Raw genomic sequence first — 20961 nt, forward strand, 5'->3', positions numbered from 1 at the left:
ATTTCAGGGATTGCCTTTGAAAGGGGCTCCTCACATACATTGCCGTGGTTGAGGGACAGGCTACTGAGAAGCACTGGGTTGAGTAGTGGCAGTGCTGAGCCTCTTAGAATATTAACATGGGTTCAGTTTTCAAACAAATGCAAAACGATATTTGACTGGATTGGTGTGCATGCCCAGTGTTGGCATACCAAAGTGTCAGGAATGATAGTTACAGAAAGGCCTCTTACAGCTGCATACGCAGCATACAATCAACAGTAGCTACCGCAAAGCTTTTCTGGAAGACCCCCAATAGGAGTTCTGCATGAATAAGCAACAGTTGATAGTTTGCAAACAGTAATGGTAATTGTGTTGCTTGGGATTGAAAATCCTATTTTCAGGAGCACTTCAATAGTGCAGAAGGTGGGACTCTAAAAAACAATCATTTACTGAAAGCAAAGTTAATTGCCATTACCGCCGTGAGGCCCAAGAGTCCTTGTACAAGGCAGCAGTGTGAATGTGTGATTGTGGATCACAGTTTGAATGGATTCAGAAGAGAAATGTAACTTCTATAAATACCTGCTCCATACTAACCCCTATGAAGACAAGGAAGACTCTGGCTTGCTTAGGGGATTGGCAATGGAATACAGAACCTTGTATTTCAAACTCACAAGTTCAAAGGCAGGTCAGCTTGGTAGTGACTCGTTACCAGCTGGCAGCTATTTTGATGACCTATTGGAAATGAATTTGGTGATCTCATTCCATTTCCTAGGGGAAAGGTGCCCACTGGCTCAAAGCCACCCTCACAACGGCCACATCCTAGTTGCCAGTCCAAGTGGAGAGGTTACAGAGTGAATGGAGGCTACAGGTTTCCACAATGTGAGATGAAGGGTGGGGCTGTGCGGGGAAAGTTGAGCAGCCAATGCCAATACTGTCCTGGTGCTGTGGGTAGGAGACATCATTCTGCAGAGTTCTCAATCAGGCAGCTTTCCCAAACGCAACCTTTACTTCAAAAATGAGTGAAGTAGAATGGGGGGAGAGAGTGGGGGAGGGTTGGGGTGTCAAATGGGAACATTCTGCCTAGAAGATGATGCTGGTCTAAAATATCTCCCATTGCAGTCTGCATTTAGGACTACCTGGATTTTAACAAGCTCGCTCCAACTAAGGGCTTGGCTACACTTGCAAATGTAGAGCGCTGGGAGTTAAACCAGCCTTCGTAGACCGCGGCAGGGAAAACGCTGCCGTGTGTTTACACCGTCAGCTGCAAGCGCACTGGTGTGGCCACATTAGCAGCTCTTGTAACGCCACAGAGAGCAGTGCATTGTGGTAGCTATCCCAGTGTGCAAGTGGCTGCAGCGTGCTTTTCAAATGGAGGGTGTGGGGAGTGTGACAGGGAGTGTTGTGTGTGTGTGTGGGGAGAGACAGTGTGTTTTGGGGGACAGAGAGTGTATCAGCATCCGGTCTTGTAAGTTCAGACAGCAGCAGACCCCCCTCCCCCCGCCTTTCTCTCTCACACACACTCACAGCAGCAGCATTCCACAGTAATGGTTTGCTTTGTCCCAGAGCAGATAAGCATGACGGCTGTCAGAAACGGAGCTTTGAAAGGGGATATCCGCATGCCTGCAGCCGAGTTCAAAACAATGACCAGAGTGGCCACTTGACTTCAGGGGATTATGGGATGTTTCCAGAGGCCAATCACAGCGCAGTAGTGCAACATGTCATCCATACTGACACCTGGGCATTTCAGCCAGGGCACAGCAAGCTTTATGCTTCTTATGTAGGTGGATTACAAGGAGCGCTCCAGCTGCAGAGTCTAGGCGCTCAAAGTGCCTTGCAGTGTGGACACTTCAGGAGTTAGGGCGCCCAGGCCTGCTTTAATGCTCTCTAACTTGCAAATGTAGCCAAGCCCTTAGTCTTTATTAAATCTCCTTGTTCTGGGGCCAGGATTCATTCTCCTTCACTCCCCATTAGTTTAAGGAAAGGAAGTTCTCTTTTCATCCTACCATTACATTCTGCTCTTTATTTCTTCAGAGCTTCTCCCTTTGTTCAGTAGTCCTCAGCGGGGGCATCAACGCCAACATTCCAACAGGGAATGTTTAACAAACACGTCCCCCCAGTTCTTTGCACCTGTTGCACTCAGAGAGCTCATTACTGGCTGCCTTTAATCTCTCAGTCTGTCCCCTTAGCCCCAGGCCTTTTGCCTCCCATCATCTCTGGCTTCTTCTCTCATTCTTTCTATCTCCTAAACTGAACTTTCTCTAGACATGCCTATAGATGCCCTACTATGAAAGAACTGCTTACTTTGATCAGACTGGCACTCTAACTAGCATCCCTCCTCCCCTTCATCTACTCACTTCCTTGACCTCTTCACCTCCTTGGTCCCCTCAAATCTGCTTTTCACCCTTTCTACTCCAACCAAGCTGCACTGGCCAAGGTTATTAATTGTTTCCTCCTAGCTAAATCAAAGGGGGGCACTTATCTATGCTTATTCTTCCTGATCAGCCTGCTGTCTCTGACACTGTTTATCACTTTCTACTTCTCTATTTTCTTCCTTCTCTTGGCTTCTGTGACTTGGTTCTTTTCTACCTTGCTATCCACTTCTTCAGTATCTCTGCATCCTCATCCCTCTACCTGCTGGTTTCCCTCAGGGCACTGTTGGAGGTCTCAGTCTCCTCATTTACTGCAGTTACTGCTCTTAATGAAGAGAGAATATCAATGCACCATTTCCCATCAAGTTTAGAACAAGGCGTTTAAATACCTACAGTTCTCTCAAAAATCTCACCCTCCCCCATGATGTAGACAGAATTCAAAAGCATGGTTTAGTTCAGATTCCTGTCAGGGCTGTTTTCTAATGCAGGAGAGAACAAACTGTAATGTAAATGGGAAGGTTGCGACAATGTGTGGTTGGAACACCTGCTGTCTCTGAAGACTACTGCAGATAAGAATTCTGGCATTCCGCATTCATACACTTCACCTGCTTGAGCGCAAATAAAACAACATAGATATATGAAAAATTCATAGACAGAAAGGCATTACCAACGAATCTTTCTAGCATGCTAATTATCTCCTATTCAATCTGTTATTTGGCCCAGAGATGAGTTCCATCAATTTGCAGTGATCTGGCTGTGGTACAGCATACAAATGAGTGCAGACAATTCTGTAATAGAATATGAATCCTCCTTGTGAAATGATTGCATAGCTGGACTGTAGGTTATGCAGTGAAGCTTCTCAGACTGTGCAATGGGTTTCACACTCAACTAGTTCTGTTTGTATTCCGGTTATGAATAAAAATGACACGGAAACTAACGTACTGGCGAAAATGCTGCTAGGCTTTTTGAATGAGTGAGACTCATTTGCAAACTTACTCTGGGGATTAAACTACTGGGCTTGATTCTGGTCTCCTGGTGTAAATAAGGAGCAATTTCACCGAAATCATTCTACTCCTAATACTACTGAAGCCAGGGCTCTGAGACCCTCCCCTCTTGCCAGGTGTCAGAGCCCGGGCTATGTCTACGCTCCTATTTGTAGTCCAGAAGTGCAAGTCCGAGTTACTTGACCTGAGCTCTGAGGCTCGCTGCTGCGAGTTATTTATTTTTTTTGCAGCGTAGCCAGCCCCAGAGTCAGATGAAGAGACGTGAGATCACAGCCAGGCCCCTTCATGTTCAAGAAACAATAGACCCAATGCTGAATTTTTCACTCTGGAAAAACTTCCTGGAAGACTTCAGTGAGAGAATTTCATGGAGTAGAGGATCAGGCCCCCTGTTCGTATTTTGGAAGTCAGTGGACCAGCTGGCTAGATCATCCCTATGTAATAGCAGCTCCACCAGTGCAAATCTGGTTTACCTGTCCCCAGCAGGACCTTCTTGGCCCAGGGGGATTCTCAAGTGGCTGACTATGTGATGCAGAGCTTTAGTTTTTTAATTGATATCATGTTTGTTTATTCACCAATTCTTAACAAAAACAAGGCTGAGAGGAGATATGATTGTTCTCTATAAATACGTTAAGGGGTAAATAGCAGGGAAGGTGAAGAGTTATTTAAGCCAAAGGAAAGTGTTGGCACAAGAGCAAATGAGTATAAACTTGCCATCAACAAATTCAGGGTAAAAATTAGAGGAAGTTTTCTAACCATCACGGGGGTGAGATTCTGGAATAGCCTCCAAGTGGGAGTTGTAGGGGTAAACAACTTAATTAGTTTTAAGAGAGCTGGACACATTTATGAATGCAATTGTATGACAGAGTTGCTTGAGATGGTGATGGTGGTGGTGCAGGGGGACTCGCTTCTGGTTTGTGTCTTATGTTCCTAAAGCTCATGCTTCAGGGTTTCAGCTGGCCCCTTGAAAGTGGTCAGGAAAGGCTCCCCCTCTTCCCATTTATTATGCTTTCTTTGTTTTCCTCAAATTTCCTTCCTCTGAAGCATCAGTGATGGCCATGGCTGGAGATGGGACATAGGACGGTGAAGGCCAGGTTTCTGAGCTGGTACTGACCATTCTCTCTCTCAGGTGCTTGGCTGGCTGGTTCTTGATCACATGCTCAGGGTCTAACTCATTGCCATATTTAGGGTGGGGAAGGGACTTTCCTCCAGATCAGATTGGCAGTGACGTTGTGGGTTTTTTGCCTTCTTCTGCAACGTGTGGGTGTGGGCCACTTGCCAGGATTATTTGGCTATGGTTTACTTAATACATTTCCTGCCACTGAGGGGGCCTCAGCAGTGGTGCACATTGGTCCCTATTCTCTGCCTGTGGCATAAAATAGTCTAGTCTCTTGTGGGTCTCAGTTGAGTTGTTGGATTTAGTGTGCAGGTGCTCGGGGTGGGGCGGTCTTGCTGGCCTGCAACATACAGGAGGTCAGACTAGATAATCTGGTGGTCCCGTCTGGCTTTAAACTCTATGTCTAACTTTCTACAATCAGGAACAAGTCTCATTCCTGAGATTCTTCTGCACATCATTACAAGCCATCGGCCACTGACTATATTAAAGTTACAAATGTGAAAGAAAAGGTGGTAGGACAGCTGAAACATGAATAGTGATTCATGTCTGGGAAAGAGATGACTTGTAAAATAACCCCCAGGAATTTCTCTGCCCTCTCCAAAGTATAGTAATGCAAATTTAACCAGAGGAACTTTAAGCTTGCAAGTTGTCTTCCTTTAAAGCAAGTACTATTCTGCTGAAGATGTGCTTCCAGAGCAAATGCCATGAACCAATGGTTTTTGTTTCTTGTATGATGAATAGAACATACTAGAAGTTCTGAGCAAACACAGGTCATGCCAATTATGTCACTTACATGTATTGTGTACCTCGCAGGTGGGAAAGAAACACAACATGATGTCTGGAAATACAATTCCTCCATCAACAAATGGATCCAGATTGAATATTTAAACATCGGGCGATGGAGGCACAAAATGGCTGTGCTAGGCGGCAAAGTGTACGTGGTTGGAGGTTTTGATGGCATACAGAGAATCAACAGCGTAGAAACATACGATCCTTTCCATAACTGCTGGTCAGAGGTAAAATACAGTCACACTTTTCTGTTTCATGCAACACTAATGAAACAAATTGAAATCAGGGAGTTTTATTAGGTATTTATTGTACCTCAAAATAAATGAGCTAAATTCTACTACATACCTCCCCCCAGAATCTAGTAGTTGCGCATTCAAGTTGAAAATGCAGACTTCAAGGGAAGGAGGATCAAAGAAAGAATCAGTTCTGCCATCCTGACTCCTGCTGAACAGTTTCTTATACTACAACCATTTCCTTGAAGCCAATGGGATTACTCACAGAATAAAATAATACTCAGAAGGCATCAAGGTGGCAGAATTAGCCCTACATCTGTGGAAGACACCAAGCAGGTGTAAAGGAAACTACTAATCGGTTAGCTCTAGAAGGGTATATGCAGACCAGCATCTCATACATTTCAACACAAGTGTAAAACAGGCTTGGGGATTAGAAATAATCTCAGAGGATAAACATTATATGGGTCAATTAAGGAGATATCGGAACAAGGAGGAGTTGCTGGTAGTGGTGAAACACAGACCCAGGAAATGATTAGCAGGAAGGTGCATTACAGCTGCACTGTCCAGTGTAAGTTTAGGAGAGAGACCAGAAGGTATCCAGTCGTTTTTATGTATGACTTGCTGGGGACCTCAGTATTTGACTACGCGGAAAATTACTAGTGCTTTGCATTTTTATTGTGCTTTCATCTGAGAATCTCAAAGCACTTTACAAATGTAAAGGACCTGATTGTGTTAAAGCCATGGCTTGTGCTGGAGAGGGGAAGGGAGCATATTGCATTGTAGAGGGAGCCACCTGGAAGAATTCTGGCTGACTCATTTAGAATTCCTCTTGAGCTTCCGAGGGAGCACACATTGTAGCCACAGCTCTGCCACCCTTTCAACGGATGCTGGATATGCATCCCCTACAGCAGCCCAAATCTGCTGAGTGGGCACCAAGCCCTCTTTTGAGTCAGGGTCAGGGCCTTTGCTCTCCTATGGGCTTGTGCCTGACCCTTGCAGAGAGGAAGCCTCCTTGCACTCTCCTCTACTGCCTGTCCCCCATTTTTGCACCCACACAGGATGGATAGCACGGAGTTTTGGTTAAACATTGAGATGGTGGTAAGAGTCCAAAGAGACAAGGAAGGCCAGTGGGTTCAGCTGAATAGAAAGGGAGTCAGATCTGTGGCTACTTAGGAAAGCAGAGACGGATAATGGGACAGGACTAAAATTTTCAAGATGATAAAGATGAGGGTGGACATAACCCAGGGTAAAGCCAAAGCACTCAGAAGACAAAAGGGAAAAGAAGCAGAAGATAAAGCAAATTTGTGCTGGGCCTTTCAACCCAGAACATGTGCAGCACACGCAGCTCTGACCAAGTCCAAGCTGAAGCAGAGGAGCTGTGGGACAAGAGCTTTCAAGAAATCCCCTTAGATAGAGTGACCACTTCACTTATGTAAATGTACGCTGCCCTGTAAGTAGTGGTTGCAACTGACTGTGGGCAGTTGGTAGGATGGGGTTGTATTTTAGGCCTGTATCTCAAAGGCCCAGAACAGATGTTAAATTTCCTTGAAAAAGAAACTGCTATAAGTGTCAAGTCCCTTGATGCTCAGAAATGGTCACTTGTTCTACTTTTCTTCTTTCGTGCTACTCCTTAAGGGATGAAAGAAAAATGTTTTCTATTTAAGGAAATCTGTGAGTGCTCCAGTTTTGCTGTTCATACCATTAGTATATTTGAGGAGATGAATTAACAGGCCCAGTAAATCACACCCAACCACTTCCCACACAGATTGGGAACTGGTCATTTGTGTAACCTGGCTCTTTTGCACAGCGAAAACACAGGCAATCAGGTTATTTCTTGTGGTAGCTGGCCTCCTGAAACCTGCTGATACTCCACTGTAGGTCAAAGAGAGCTGAGGGTAAGGCTGGGCTAATGGCTTGAAGACCACAGACTAAACTGAACTCAGCATGACAAATTCAAACTTGATGAAATCAAAGCAGTTACCTTGCACCACAGTAGCTTGCATCCATGGGCGGTGGATATTATAGGCTGGGGGAGGCTGTGCCTCCCCAAACAACCAGGCATGGCCCCGCCTACACTTCGCCCCCAGACTCCCCTCCACGGCTCCCCCATGCGGTGGCCCCGGCTCAGGCTGTGCAGCCTGGAGGGGCCAGGGCCGTGCCGCCTGCCCTCCCGGCGATCGGCAGGTGCTAGCCTGGGGCAGGGGCTGGCAGCTGTGGCGGGGGGTTCTGGGCTCCAGTGGGGCCGTGGGCAGAAGGGGCAGGGCTGGGGGCTAGCCTCCCCCAGCTGGCAGTTCATGTGCTTCCATGCCGGCATTGCATCATCATCCCAGTCTGACATGGCTCCAGAGGAGCTCTGCTCTCCAGAAATATGTTCCCCTGCTGCTTCCCCATGCAGCTAAGCTCTTCTCCCGCCACCTACTTTCCATTCCCAGGGCATGGGGCAAGTATGACACTGCACTGAGGATGACGACGGAGGATGCAACAGTTTCAACCTCTGAAAACAATTACTTTACCCATACTGCACCAGCTTAATAGTCCCTCCAGCTAGGGTCCCAGTGGAGTTCACTCATTTTCTAACAGGTTTAAAAGGAAAACGTTTACTGACGTCAGTTTAAAACAAGAACACAATAATCCACGCAGACAGCTACAGTATTTCTGTTCAAGAGAGCAGAGGAAATTCCCCTGCCATTGCACATGGTACATTATGTAACTGGAGATGCACCTATAAGGCACTTTTTACAAACTGCACCTCTCCGAGTCAGCATGGGCCACAGCTCCCCAGGGGGAGGACAGGTAATGTGTCCACTATTGCCGTCTCAGGGGTTCCCCTTTCAGAGAGTGCATCTACACGGGGAGCTGGATGCTGATACATCCCAGGAAATCAATTGGGCTAAGGGTGGGTCCAGCCGCTACAGTAGGGATGCGCCAGATCAGTGCATTTCCAGCTGCTTAGCTATGCTCCTCTGCTCCCTCCACACCACAATGGGGCAGCATGTCCATGCACCATTGCAATGCAATCCCAAATGCTGAAGCTGCACGTTATAGACTTTGGCACCCTAACTTTTCATATCTGAACAAAGTGTACCCTTTGCAAAAGGGACACCATCAAGGTTGACGGGCCTAAAATCAGACCTCTCTCTTTTGTGTTAGGTTTTAGGCAAAGCATGTGCTCATCAGGACGCCCCTCCCATTCTGTTTGCTCCCTCTCCATTCCTGCTAACATACAAGGTCTTGGCACCGCAATTCCGCTCCCCAGGGTGATATTGTTTTAAAGTTAGTAGCTTCTTGATACACTGGGAAGGAATGGAATGTTTCAGACCCAGTCTGGACCCCAGCCAGAGCTAGTGGCCCAAAAGTCAGACTTCCAGGGAGTGCCCTAGTTGGAGCTCCCTATTGCCCCTCTTCTCTCTGACAGCAGTACAGACACGCAGCTCAGTGGTGTGAGTTCCTCTCAGGACGAATGCATGGCAGCTTCTAGGAACATCAATGCATGGTGGGCTCCGAGAGAATACAGAGCAATGCATGACTATCTACATTCAAAAGAAAAGAAATCACCAGCCTATAGGACATGAAATCCAAATGACTATTCAGTGGGTTGTTAATTATTTGTTTTTTAATGGTGACCCAGGCAGCTCCCCTCATGGTCAATGTGAGCTCATTTGCTGCAGCCAGCTACAAGAAGAAGCTCTATGTGATTGGGGGAGGACCCAATGGAAAACTAGCTACAGACAAAACGCAATGTTATGACCCAGCTACGAACAACTGGAGCTTGAAATCACCCATGCCAGTTGAAGCAAAATGCATCAATGCTGTGAGTTTCCGTGACCACATCTATGTTGTGGGTAGGTAAACCAGTGATGTTCTTTTTTCTCTAGACTGAGTTCAGCTTATTTTTAACTAATTCCTGGAACCCTACAGAGAAGCATAAGCAAATGATCATTACCCTGTGCTCTTCTTTAAGATTCTAGATGGGAGATGGGAACCCAGAACACTCAGACACTGTTACTCCTACTCTAGTCTACAGTTCAATATAGATGCAGACAGTTGGTTACAGGAAATGTATTGCGCAGGAGGTGCATATTGGGCTGTGAATTTTGCTATGGGCTTCAATGGGATCAGAGCCAGGAGGACCCAATGCTCCAGCTTTCATCACAAGATTACATTCCGGGTTGATTACACTAATTAGCAGATTTGCGATGTAAGTTGAAAGAGGATCAGCTAAACTGTATATCATCCTTAAATGTCAGTGGGAACACTCCAAACTCATATTGTAACTTCACTAGCAGCCAAAGAGTTCAGTACGCAGACATCTGGGCATATCTATGGGAAGATGGGTTACCCCAGAGCACTGACCAGTCTCCTGTGACAGCCGTCCCACTGCAGGAGATGAGGAAGCACTGCTGCATCTAGCATTACAGAGATTGCTCCCTTCTGGGCAAAGTCGGTAGAGGATGGGGGAGCTGTCAGTGGAACACAGGGAAGCAGGAGAGTAGGAAAGGGGGATACTTAAAAAATAATGTGACTGCTTTTCTGGGCAGTCTCCAGCTACCTCTTCTAGCATGGGTACGCAGAACAGAGCGCTACTGAATCAGTGTGAAATTCGCCCCATACAGAGGCCTAGCACAAAGCCTGCGGCATCACTGAAGCCCTATTTTGTGGTCCTAAGTAGGATTTCAGAGGTGCATATAGAGCCTTGGGCTGTGCCTATGCACCGGTATGCAATTCACCCTCTATGAGCAGGAGGGATGAGAGAGACAGACAGCAGGTCTCACCAGTTTGTGATGAGTTGACATCTTTGTGCCTCTGAGTTAAAATTCAACGCCAAGTAGCATAGGATCTTGCCCACAAACCAACTGTTTCAACCTGTTATAGCATGCTAATTACATCACAAAAAGTCCCCAAAGTACCACAGGCTCTGAAGTGAAAAGCCATGTGACAGATCAACCCCCCTGCCCTCCCAGGCTTTTGTGGAAAATTGGCTAAATAAGAAAAGCAGCAAGCACTTGCAAAAGAACCTCCCTCCCCCACTAACCTTCCGCAGCACCAATTAAATCAGAAACCCAGTAGAGTTTTTATTTGGGACAGAAATCAGCCAACACTGAGGGATTCGGGAGGCACGTTGTCTGTTAGGCTGATTTTGTCACAACCAAAATCATGTTGTCATACAATAGAACTGTTTATAAATACCTCTCTCACCCCTTTCCCTACATGAAGGGTTCAGGACATTGCAGGACAATAAAACCCAGACTATCAGGTCTACCTACCACTTCCATATAGAGCAGTTCTGGAGAAAGCGCACCATTCCTGAAAACAGCAAGGCAGGACCCCCAGTGCCTTTTAAATGGAATGGTACCATTGTCTTGAGAGGAAATATGGCTCCAGAGCAAGGGCCGGAAAACTTTTTGGCCTGAGGGCCGCATCGGGTTTCTGAAATTGTATGGAAGGTTGGTTAGGGGAGGCTGTGCCTCCCCAAACAGCCAGCCGTGGCCCAGCCCCCACCCCCTATCCGACCCCCCTGCTTCTCGCCCCCTGACGGCCACCCCCCCCGGGGACCCATGACCTATCCACACCCCCTGCTCTCGGTCCCCTGACCACCCCCAGAACCCCCGCCCCAGACTGCCCCCCACCGCCCAATCCAACTCCCCCCCTTCCTGACTGTCCCCCAGAACCCCTTCCTCATCCAATCACCCCTTCTCCCTGACCGCCCCCAGGCCCCCACCCCTAACTGCCCCCCACCGCCCCATCCAACCCCCCCTCTCCTTCCTGACTGCCCCTCCAGGACCCCTGCCCCCATTCAACCCCCCTGTTCCCCACCCTTTGACTGCCCTGACCCCTATCCACATCCCTGGCCCCTGACCACCCCCGAACTCCCCTGCCTTCTATCCAACCCCCCCTCACTCCCCACTTACTGTGCTGCCTGGAGCATCGGTAGCTGGTGGTGCGCTGCACCAGGACAGACAGCCGCGCCCCGTGCAGCACAGAGCACCGGGTCAGGCCGGGCTCTGCAGTGCGCTGCCCCAGGAGCTCTCACGGCCCTGCCGCCCAGAGCATTGCACCGGCGGTGCAGTGAGCTGAGGCTGCGGGGGAGGGAGACAACAGGGGAGGGGCCGGGGGCTAGCCTCCCGGGCCAGGCGCTCAGGGGCCGGGCAGGACAGTCCTGGAGGCCGGATGTGGCCCGCGGGCTGTAGTGTGCCCACCTCTGCTCCAGGGCCTGCCTTGGATACTTGGAGATTAGTTGTCAGAATCCTTTCAAAAAGGGGTTGAAAAATGAGAAAGGGTTCAGAAAAGAGCTACAGGAATGATTAGCGGTTTGGAAAACCTGCCTTACATTGACAGTCTACAGCAGCTCAATCTGTTTTGTTTCTTCGAGAGACGATTAAGAGGTGACTTGATCATGGTCTATCAAATACCTATATGAAGGAAGAGTACGATATGTACACAAGAGTATGATAGTACACAAGTCGTTAATTTAGCAGAAAAAGGTGTAACAAGATCCAGTGGTTGGAAGCTGAAGTTAGAGAAATTCTGACTAGAAATAAGACCAAAAAAAAAAAAAAATTTACAGCGTGGCTAATTAACCATTAGTAAAACTTTCCTAGGGACATGGTAGATTGTCTCACTGGCCTGTGTTATGCAAAAGGTCAGACTGGATGATCACAATGGTCCCATAAAATCGATGGAGCTATGAAAAATAAGTGGCCCTTTGTAGGTCTTTCAGAGCAGTCTTGTTTTGCCCTGTAGTCTTGTTTTGACTTTACCTTGGGGGTAAAGTGTTCTCATAAGTGTCAGTGATGGAACTCTGTTGAAATGTCTAATTTGGATAGGAACTAGAGGAACTAATGGCAGGAGCAAACCAATTTCTGTTTCTGTTGCAGGTGGGGCAATGAAAGCACTGTACTCGTACAGCCCCCTTCAGGACACATGGTGCCTAGTGACTCAGTTCACTCATGAGAGAGCAAGTTGCGGGATTTCCCCTTGCAACAACAAGTTGTTCATCACAGGGGGCCGGGATGAGAAGAACGAAGTCATCGCCACGGTGCTGTGCTGGGACCCCGAGATCCAGAGGTTAACAGAGGAGTGCGTCCTACCTCGTGGGGTGTCCCATCATGGCAGCGTCACCCTGAGGAAGTCCTACACACACATCCGCAGGATAGTGCCTGGAGCAGTTTCTGTCTGACTTTGAGAGAGAAAAGAGAACCACAGATGATATCCAAATACCTCAGTTCCCCTAAGGAGACAATGGCTGAATAAACTGCATTGAAAAGATAATTTTAAATGCAAAGAGTGTTGGGTGGAACTACTGCTACTAGGGTCCTTTCAGGAAATAGCTGTATATGTCCTCAGCCTCCTTGAAATCAGGAGGAAATCTCATTTCCTCTGTACAGGACATGCCTTAAATTATCTTAATTCCTTCCCCACCCAAAAAATGATGGGATAATCTGGAGTTTACTCTTAATGTACAGAACCTCCAGGCATACACGGAAACATGATCGGTAGGTGTATGTCTGCCTTTTATCCTACTGCAAGTAGGATAGTCATGCCAAATTTCAGCCCACCTCTGGCCTGATGTTGCTATATTATTTATTACTATTAGCCTCAGACTACTGGACTTGCAGCATCACCCAAAGAAAAGGAGAAGTTGTATATGGAATGGAAGAGTTGCATCACTAGCAAAACTCATGTGGCTTCCTTGTAAGTTACACTTCTTTTTGATGGATGGCACGTTACATGCAGCAAAAGGATGTCATTTTAGAAAAAGATATCCTTTCATTTCACATCACCAAAAAAATCAAACCCAGCTGACATCCCTGGCTGACAATCCCAGCTGAGATACCAATAAAAGCCACAACAATGTATTTCACCTCTGGATTTGTTTACTCTTCTAGCTAAAAAAAATCCCAACAAAATTAGAAAGTACATAAAAAACAGGCCACAAACAACCCAGAATGGCAACTAATAAACAGACCTAGCATGGATAACAGTAACAACAATGATCCCGTCAGGTAGAAGGGCACAAGACAGGACAGGTGTTCCTACCCGATGGTATGGACTGCGTTTAAAAAGTGCGAGATATCATTTGATCCTTCCCCACCAGTGTTTAAAGACAGATTTGATCAGATTCAATCTAAAACCCTTGTTGCTGTTCAGTGATTGCTAGAGAGGAATTCACTAATAAGCTGGTCTAGGGGGTTGAACCTTAGACCAGGTGCAGGGAGAGTTGTGACAAAAGACAATGCAGAGGGTGTGGCAGATGAAACAGCAGTGAGTTTCTCCACTCTTCACTAAGAGCTGAAATCACTAAGAACCGGGCTCAGCGGCAGAACCTCAGAGTACAGCATCGCCACTAGAGGCTGAAACTGCAGAGATGACAGTGATAGCGGTGGGCATTGGCATTGGCATTGCTCACCTCCTGCTTTCAGGGGTGGGTGCTGAACCCCCATGATGGCACTCCTGAATTCTGGGACTTCACTGGCCTCAGATAACCCACTGAGATTGGGGTGCAGTGAAGGGAAAGGGGAGTGGCATGTTAAGGGGATGTTCCTCCGTCAGACTTTCACACTGCAACGTGGGAAACAGACAAAAGACCACTGCCCAAGCTATTGTGGGGCAGGTGTTTACTTATTGTTTGCATACTTTTGAATCGTTGTCAGGATGTTTTCCCAAACTGATGCTGTGTTCCCTCTCCTTTTAATAAAAGTTTTCTTTTGTTATACACAGACTCATTGCTTGCGAGTAGGGAAACATTGGCTCATCGAGGTGCCCAGGGATGGTGCTTAGTTTTCTCAGATTTCTGGCTGGGGGCTCAAGACAGTACTATCTTGGAAGGTTAAGAGAGACTCCTAGATACTGAAGCTGGCCCTTGCTGCCCCCGACCCCACCTGGCAGAAGGATTGTATCTGTAATTCACTCACTCCCACAACAGAGTCTACATTTGTTAAACTTCAAGACTTACCTTTCTATGACCATCATTTTGCCAAGGGCACTGAATGCTGATGGCATTCAATGGGAGGTTGGTTGTTTTTCATGGGCTTTTGTTTTTGATCTAGAGGTTACTGGCCAGGCAGGCTGGCTGTGTTTAATTCTGTTTGGGGGCATTATCCCGGTTTTTCTATTTAAATTGGCTGAGTGGCATCAAGAGTTGCAGGCCCCAAAGGACAGTATGTTTTAGGGATGGAACACTGCATGGGGAGGAAGCAAGATTATATACTCAGATAAAAAGCTATGTTAATATCCTTGAATGCAAAACAACCCCCCCTCGTCTTTGTTTACCTTCCGCTCTGTGCAAAAACTTTCTTGCAAAAACTCCCCCATCTTTCTCCTGAGTGCTGTTTCTTCCCCTTGCCCAAATGTCCTTGTCTTCCCACACCCTGCCTCCCACATTCCACTAGCGCTGTTTGCTCACAGCACCACCTAAGCAGGAAGAGAAAGAAATGCACCAGCTGGGCTTAGTGCAAGGTTTCTTCTCCCCTTGCAGGTCGCAGAGCAGGGCGAATAGAAGGGGTAGGCAGTGGGACTTAGCTGGAGAGACATTCAGAGGGGGCAGGATGCTGCTGGCAGGGACAGTGGCATTGTTCCCTTTCCCGACGGGCTGGAAGCTAGGGGACAGGAACCATTTCCTCAACTCCGGTCTTCCCCTATGATTGCACTCATAGGTATGACTTTAACTTCCAAATGAATGGGCAAATATTTGCAACATGTTATCATGGGGATCCTGGCTTCTCCAAAATGGATTGTTCCCTCCACTGTAGTCGCCCACTCCTGTACATTTGGATTTTCTGTCTCTGAGCTGCTTCCATCTCCACATTTTCCCCAGTAGGTGGCAGCATTACACCAGGCTTTTGCTTCCCTGTAGGTTTTTATTTCCTGGAATGCAAAGGAACAGAACAATCTGTTGAGAAGGAAAACAATTCTACGGATCTGGATGCGATTTCCAGGAGATGGAGAGATCATGCACACAAAAGGCAACAGGCAGCACTGACAGGTGGGCCAGAATCTCTCAGGCACAGCATGCCGGCCAGTTCAGAAACAAAAACAACTATGGAAGGGGTCAGGGCTGGGTTGGCTCCTAGCCAAAGGCTGGGAACATTTTCAGATTGTTTTTCCCCTGCTGGAAACAGCCAAGTCACAAATCAAAAAGATACAAACATGGAACAAAGCAAACATTCTGTGAAATACTATGTAACCCTTCTGCCCGTCAGAGTTGGCAGCAACAAGGGCCGGGTTCAATATCTAGGGGTTCCATTCCAATAACACAATGCAAACCGGCTCGAGCCCCCACCCAGTGACCTGGGACAAATATATACCACCCCCGCTGGGCGCCTCCAAGAGGCAATACTTCCCCTCTCGCAAGCACATAGTCTGAGTGTAGCAAAAGTCTTTTAATAACAGAGAGAAACAATGTGGCATTATGTTGGGGAAACACCACCAACCGGATTCATAACACAACCCATGAGCAAAAACAACCCCACCCCAGGCAAATTGGGGCATGCCCTTTTCCCTTTGGTTCTTGAGTCCAGCAACCCCAAAAGTCCAATGCCCCAAAAGTCTCTGTCCCTGGTCAGGGCAGCCCCAGAGTTCGAAAGTTTATCGGCGGAGCTTTACCTCCCAACCTGGGTGGAAATGGGACGGGGGTAAGAGGCACCTTACGTGATCTGAAGCTGACCGCCCCATAGCTCCATAGCGGCGCTCCGCTCCGCTCCGCCAGCCGCCCCACAAAACTCCTTCGCGCAGCTGCACTCCGCTCCACCAGCCGCCCCACGAACTCCTTCGCTCAGCTGCGCTCCGCTCCGCCAGCCGCCCCACGAACTCCTTCGCTCAGCTCCACGGCCCACAAGCAGCTCCTGCCATCCACACACTGCTCCGTGTCGAACTGCTTCGCCAGCCGTCCCGCAAACTGCTCCACAATATATCTTCAGGCTCCCCCACTACTTAACACAACACTCAGTGATTTCAGCGCTTAGGTGAATTCAGCTTATAATAGGGGAGCCCCAGTGCTGGTGCACTGTCAGCCCAAAGTGAGCTCAGCAGCCTATAACTAGACTTCTAATGAAATCAAAATTAGCTCTGATATTCCACAGTGGAGAGAGGAGGAAGTGCAATTAGCATGTAAGGCCCTCACCAATGGGCCCATGCCACCAAGTATTAATACTTGTCCCCAGCCTCTCTCCATTCACACAGTTTTGGAACCCATGACCCTTGCCTAGCGAGTGCTACTTAGATGATGGTGAATCCCTCCATCGTAACAAAAGGCCACGTACAGTTCCAAGCACAGTTCCCATAATCAGGGTAATAACAATTTATTCTTCCTGCCCCAATAACAGAGACACTGGGGATCCCACAGCAGCCAAAGTGACCATTTGGGCAGCTATGGTCTCATTCTAGGCGTGGTGGGTGTACCTATGCAAATGAGATCGGCCCCTGAAGTTCTTTTCCACAACTTGCCACACCTCACCACCAGATGTCAGGGTGGAGCTCATCCTGACACTGCTTACAACTATATTAGCAACTACACTGATAGCCACCATCCTCCGGATTAAATGTCTTCTCTCCCTGTCCCCCCTAAACACTGCTGTGCCCTTTTGTTTATTTCTGCCCCTGTTTGTCTGGTAAACCCGTAGCTGCCAAGGATGCAGAGATGTCACTGTGCTGGAAGCTTGCTTGGAACCTCGCAGTCACAGCAGGGGAATCCTCTTGCTCCAAAGAGGCAGGCCTCACCCTGGAGCTAAAGGAGACACAGCCTCTTCTGGTGTGAGCAGCACAGCCTGGCCCCAGCTGAGCAGTTAGCTCTGTCCCAGGGAAGGCAGCAGCGTGCACAAGCACACACACTGGCCAGTTCACTACAGTATTTCCCCTCAAAGTCTGTTAGAAATGTTCATTTTCTTCCTAAAATCCCCCTCCTCCCCTCAAGACTCCCTTTCTGCAATCCCAACTCTCCCCCAGTATTTTCACCCTTAATGCTCTCTTCTTTCTTTTCTATTCCACTCTCTCTCCCCGCATCCCTACTTCCTCTGGTCCCTTTCTTTCTCCAGTGTCCATGGGAGCTCTCTTCCCTCTTCACTCCTTCCTCCCACTGTTCCTGTCTCCTCTGCCAGGCACTGTGCTCTCTGCAGGGAAGAGGTAGCAGCACCAACCTGCATATGGTAAACCCTCTCAACCCCCTCACCCATATGGCCCAGGATCCAGTCGGGGGTGGGGGCTGCCTGTTCTTTAGCGAGCTTGACGAGACCATAGCCAAGCACACGGACTTGGCCTTACCTTAGTGTAGGCAGTGTGGCTAAAACATGAGTCTCCCATATTGGCGCTGGGCTCCATTCCCAGCTATACCAGAAGTGACCTTGTGGGACTTCTGTAGTCCTCACTTATCCCTGCAGCAAGAGGCTGGGAACGATACGTCCCTCTCTCTGAGGGCAGGGGCATGAGGCCTTGCTCGATAACACAGGCTCTGAAGTACAGAGGGTTCTTAATGCTGCTTGGTGACCGAGGTGCCATTAGGACTCCTGGCTGCCAGCCTATCACTCCTTCCCCCAGGCAAAGGGTATTTTTATAGGAGTAAGTGGTTCAATGTGCGGGCAAAAGAAAAGGAGTACTAGTGGCTCCTTAGAGATTAACCAATTTATTTGAGCATGAGCTTTCGTGAGCTACAGCTTTCTTTTTGAGAATACAGACTAACACGGCTGCTACTCTGAAATGTGTGGGAAGTCTCCCTCTGGTGGGGACTTTTCCATTACTGCTCCCAGTCCTCCGCTAAGTGCCAAGAGAGCTTTCCCCGAATCCTGCGTGGGCTAGGGGTAGCTCAATTTCTCCAAACTTCTTAGCTGGTTAAGGGAACCCTCACTAGGCAGGGGGACCTGACGTGGGAAGAGGCAGGATAAGCTGGAGTCTGCTTACAGGTGGAGCAGCATTAGCATCTGACAAGTGACATGGTGCCCCTGCTGGGAGCTCCCCAGCTGCCCCTTGGCTCACCCTCCCCTCCAGGGGGAAGACCAAAAATTAAAACTTTTCATACATTGAAGCTCATAAAATCTGCTACAGTGCAGGAAACTGCACTGGGCATTACACTTTCCCAGGTAGCCTCCACTCTACCCAGATGCCATTTTCATTTCTATTGACTTCAGTACAGATCCTCTCATCCTGATCAAGGCTAAAATGTTGGAGTTTATAGAACTGGGCTAGGAATGATGCACAGTCACACCCAGCCACCCACCCGCACTGACGTTGCTTGACTGGCAGCTGATCTGCTGCTTAGGAATTTAAGTTCCTTTCAGATACACTCTCTGGTCCATTTACACTCTGCACTGATTGTCCTGGTATAAAAGTATAGATAAGATAAGAGAATGGGAACATCTAATCTCAGTGTGTTGCATCCCTTCACCACAAGATGATGCAACTACATGTCATCACATGAGGCTGAGACCTACAACAACAGACACCAGTCTGTGCTCCTTTTTGGGTCTCCTTCCACAGCACCCCTTAGTTCAGAAGCTGTGAAGTGTCTCTGTTTAGCTCACACTGTGCCATTCTGATAACAGCAGCAACATTTGGTTGTGTAGAAAGAAGCTTCCAGACAAATCCCAAAACACATTCATTTCTCACTCTGTTTAGCAGACAAGAACAAAACAATCCCCACAAAACACTATTTTTAGCAAGCTGTAGCCTGTTTAGTTAAAAGAAAAGCAGTATTTGTGGCACCTTAGAGACTAACCAATTTATTTGAGCATAAGCTTTCGTGAGCTACAGCTCACTTCACGAAAGGTTATGGTCAAATAAATTGGTTAGTCTCTGAGGTGCCACAAGTACTCCTTTTCTTTTTGCGAATACAGACTAACACAGCTGTTACTCTGAAACCTGTTTAGTTAATGATTCTTCTGTTCCTCACTGGTATAATGATAGACAGGTTGCCATGGGGAAACATCCCTGTATTAATATAGACCCTGCCACAATCTGGTTTATGAGTTTGCTATTAGCTTAGCTGTGTGTGTCAACAGAACATTATAAACGCACATATGCACCACTGACTGAAATGGATTGACCAAAAATGATTTACCCTTTCTGCGCTGCAGTTTGATTCTTAATGTGGTTGCGGAAACTAAACTATTTTACAAAGGATTAGAGGATGAACTGGCTATTTATTTTTCTCCTTCCCACTAATGGACGATATTTTTGTTATTGCCTTGAAAGGATTCTTCGAAGCGATACAGTAAGTAATCCTTTCATTCGGATGTACATTTTCTTTGGTGCAAGTGTAGGGCTCAGTTCTGCTCCCACTGAAGTCATTGAGATTTTCGTTTTGATTTTAATATTATTAGTGGTTTCACAGCACCTAGAAACACTAGTCCTGGAGCAGGACCCTTTTGTGCCAGGAGCTGTATAAATGCCGCAAGGAGCTTACAATCTCAGTAGAAGCAGGCCCTTAAAGTAATATTTGTCCATTTGTGTGTGACGCTGATGAACACAGGTACTTACCTTAGCTGAAAATCTAATTTTTTTCTAATTTAAAAACCTAGAGAGTTTTATTTTGTGGGCAGCAACTATACAGCTAGATAGAAACAGATTACCTACGCTATGTTCACACAGAGTCAACGTGAGGTGTGTTATATTAAATCTCCCTTCAGAAGTTAGACAGCAGATGGAGTTAGCCATTCAAGGAACAGACACACTTAATGTAAAGTATCAAACCTCCAGGAGTTTAATTAGTTTAACGGAGCAATTAGCAAAATTTTAACAAGTGTATTTTTTAAAATACTATATGATTGTTTACCTATATGGCTATTATTAACACCACATGACATTGAAATTGATCTAAATTTGAGACATTACTCCAAATACTAATTGGATTATTTTTCAAGTAATGGATGACATAAGATGACCTCTAGGAATTCAAGTCTGACCTCATTCAAAATTTCCACATTATATATAGATAATAGTCAACTGCAATATAAATTTAGGAAGAAAAATCTCTCAAGTAAAAATATTCAGATGTATTGTTTTAGGTGTCCTGGAAACTTTGGCTTTATTACTGAAAAGCACAGTAATGTTATGTGAATTGCATCCAGCTATAGCAAATTATTTGAATTAATTGACTAGTGTGAAACAGTGGGATGACTGGCTTCCTTTTATCATCCCATGACAGCAGGAACACTGAGTGGTAGAGCCATCTCCATGGTAGGAAAAAAAAAATCACATAAAGCACTCTTCAGCTAACATAAATTGGGCCCAGTCCTAGCTCCTTTAACTTCTTCTGATCCCATTGTGGCCCCATTGCAAAGTCACCTCCACCAATACTTGCACAGTAAAACAAAGGAGCTAACACACAGAGTTCAATACCCAGTGTGAAGGCTCTTCATCTGCTCTTAACTTGGCCCCCCTCACCACTGTCATCTTCTGCCAGCTGGTCCTCCAGGAACCTAACCTCTTGGCACTCTCATCCTCACCAGCCTGGTGTGGCTTGTTTACCAGGGTAGAGCCTAGCTCCTCAC

At 47.1% G+C, this 20961-nt stretch overlaps 1 protein-coding gene across 2 annotated transcripts in view; it reads left to right on the top strand.

Moving 5' to 3' along the window:
• The window catches only part of KLHL6 (kelch like family member 6), a 31457-nt gene extending 17259 nt beyond the window's left edge, over window positions 1–14198 (top strand). For both annotated transcript variants that reach the window (XM_084638189.1, XM_084638190.1), the window contains exons 5-7: window positions 5277–5479; window positions 9114–9327; window positions 12361–14198. In XM_084638189.1, coding sequence (XP_084494315.1) covers window positions 5277–5479; window positions 9114–9327; window positions 12361–12662 — 719 coding nt within the window. In that variant the 3' untranslated portion in view covers window positions 12663–14198. The remainder of the gene's footprint in view (window positions 1–5276; window positions 5480–9113; window positions 9328–12360) is intronic.
• Window positions 14199–20961: the final 6763 nt, after the last annotated feature.

Source organism: Lepidochelys olivacea (genome assembly GCF_965140295.1).
Source record: "Lepidochelys olivacea isolate rLepOli2 genome assembly, chromosome: 9".
Taxonomy (NCBI): Eukaryota; Metazoa; Chordata; order Testudines; family Cheloniidae; genus Lepidochelys; species Lepidochelys olivacea.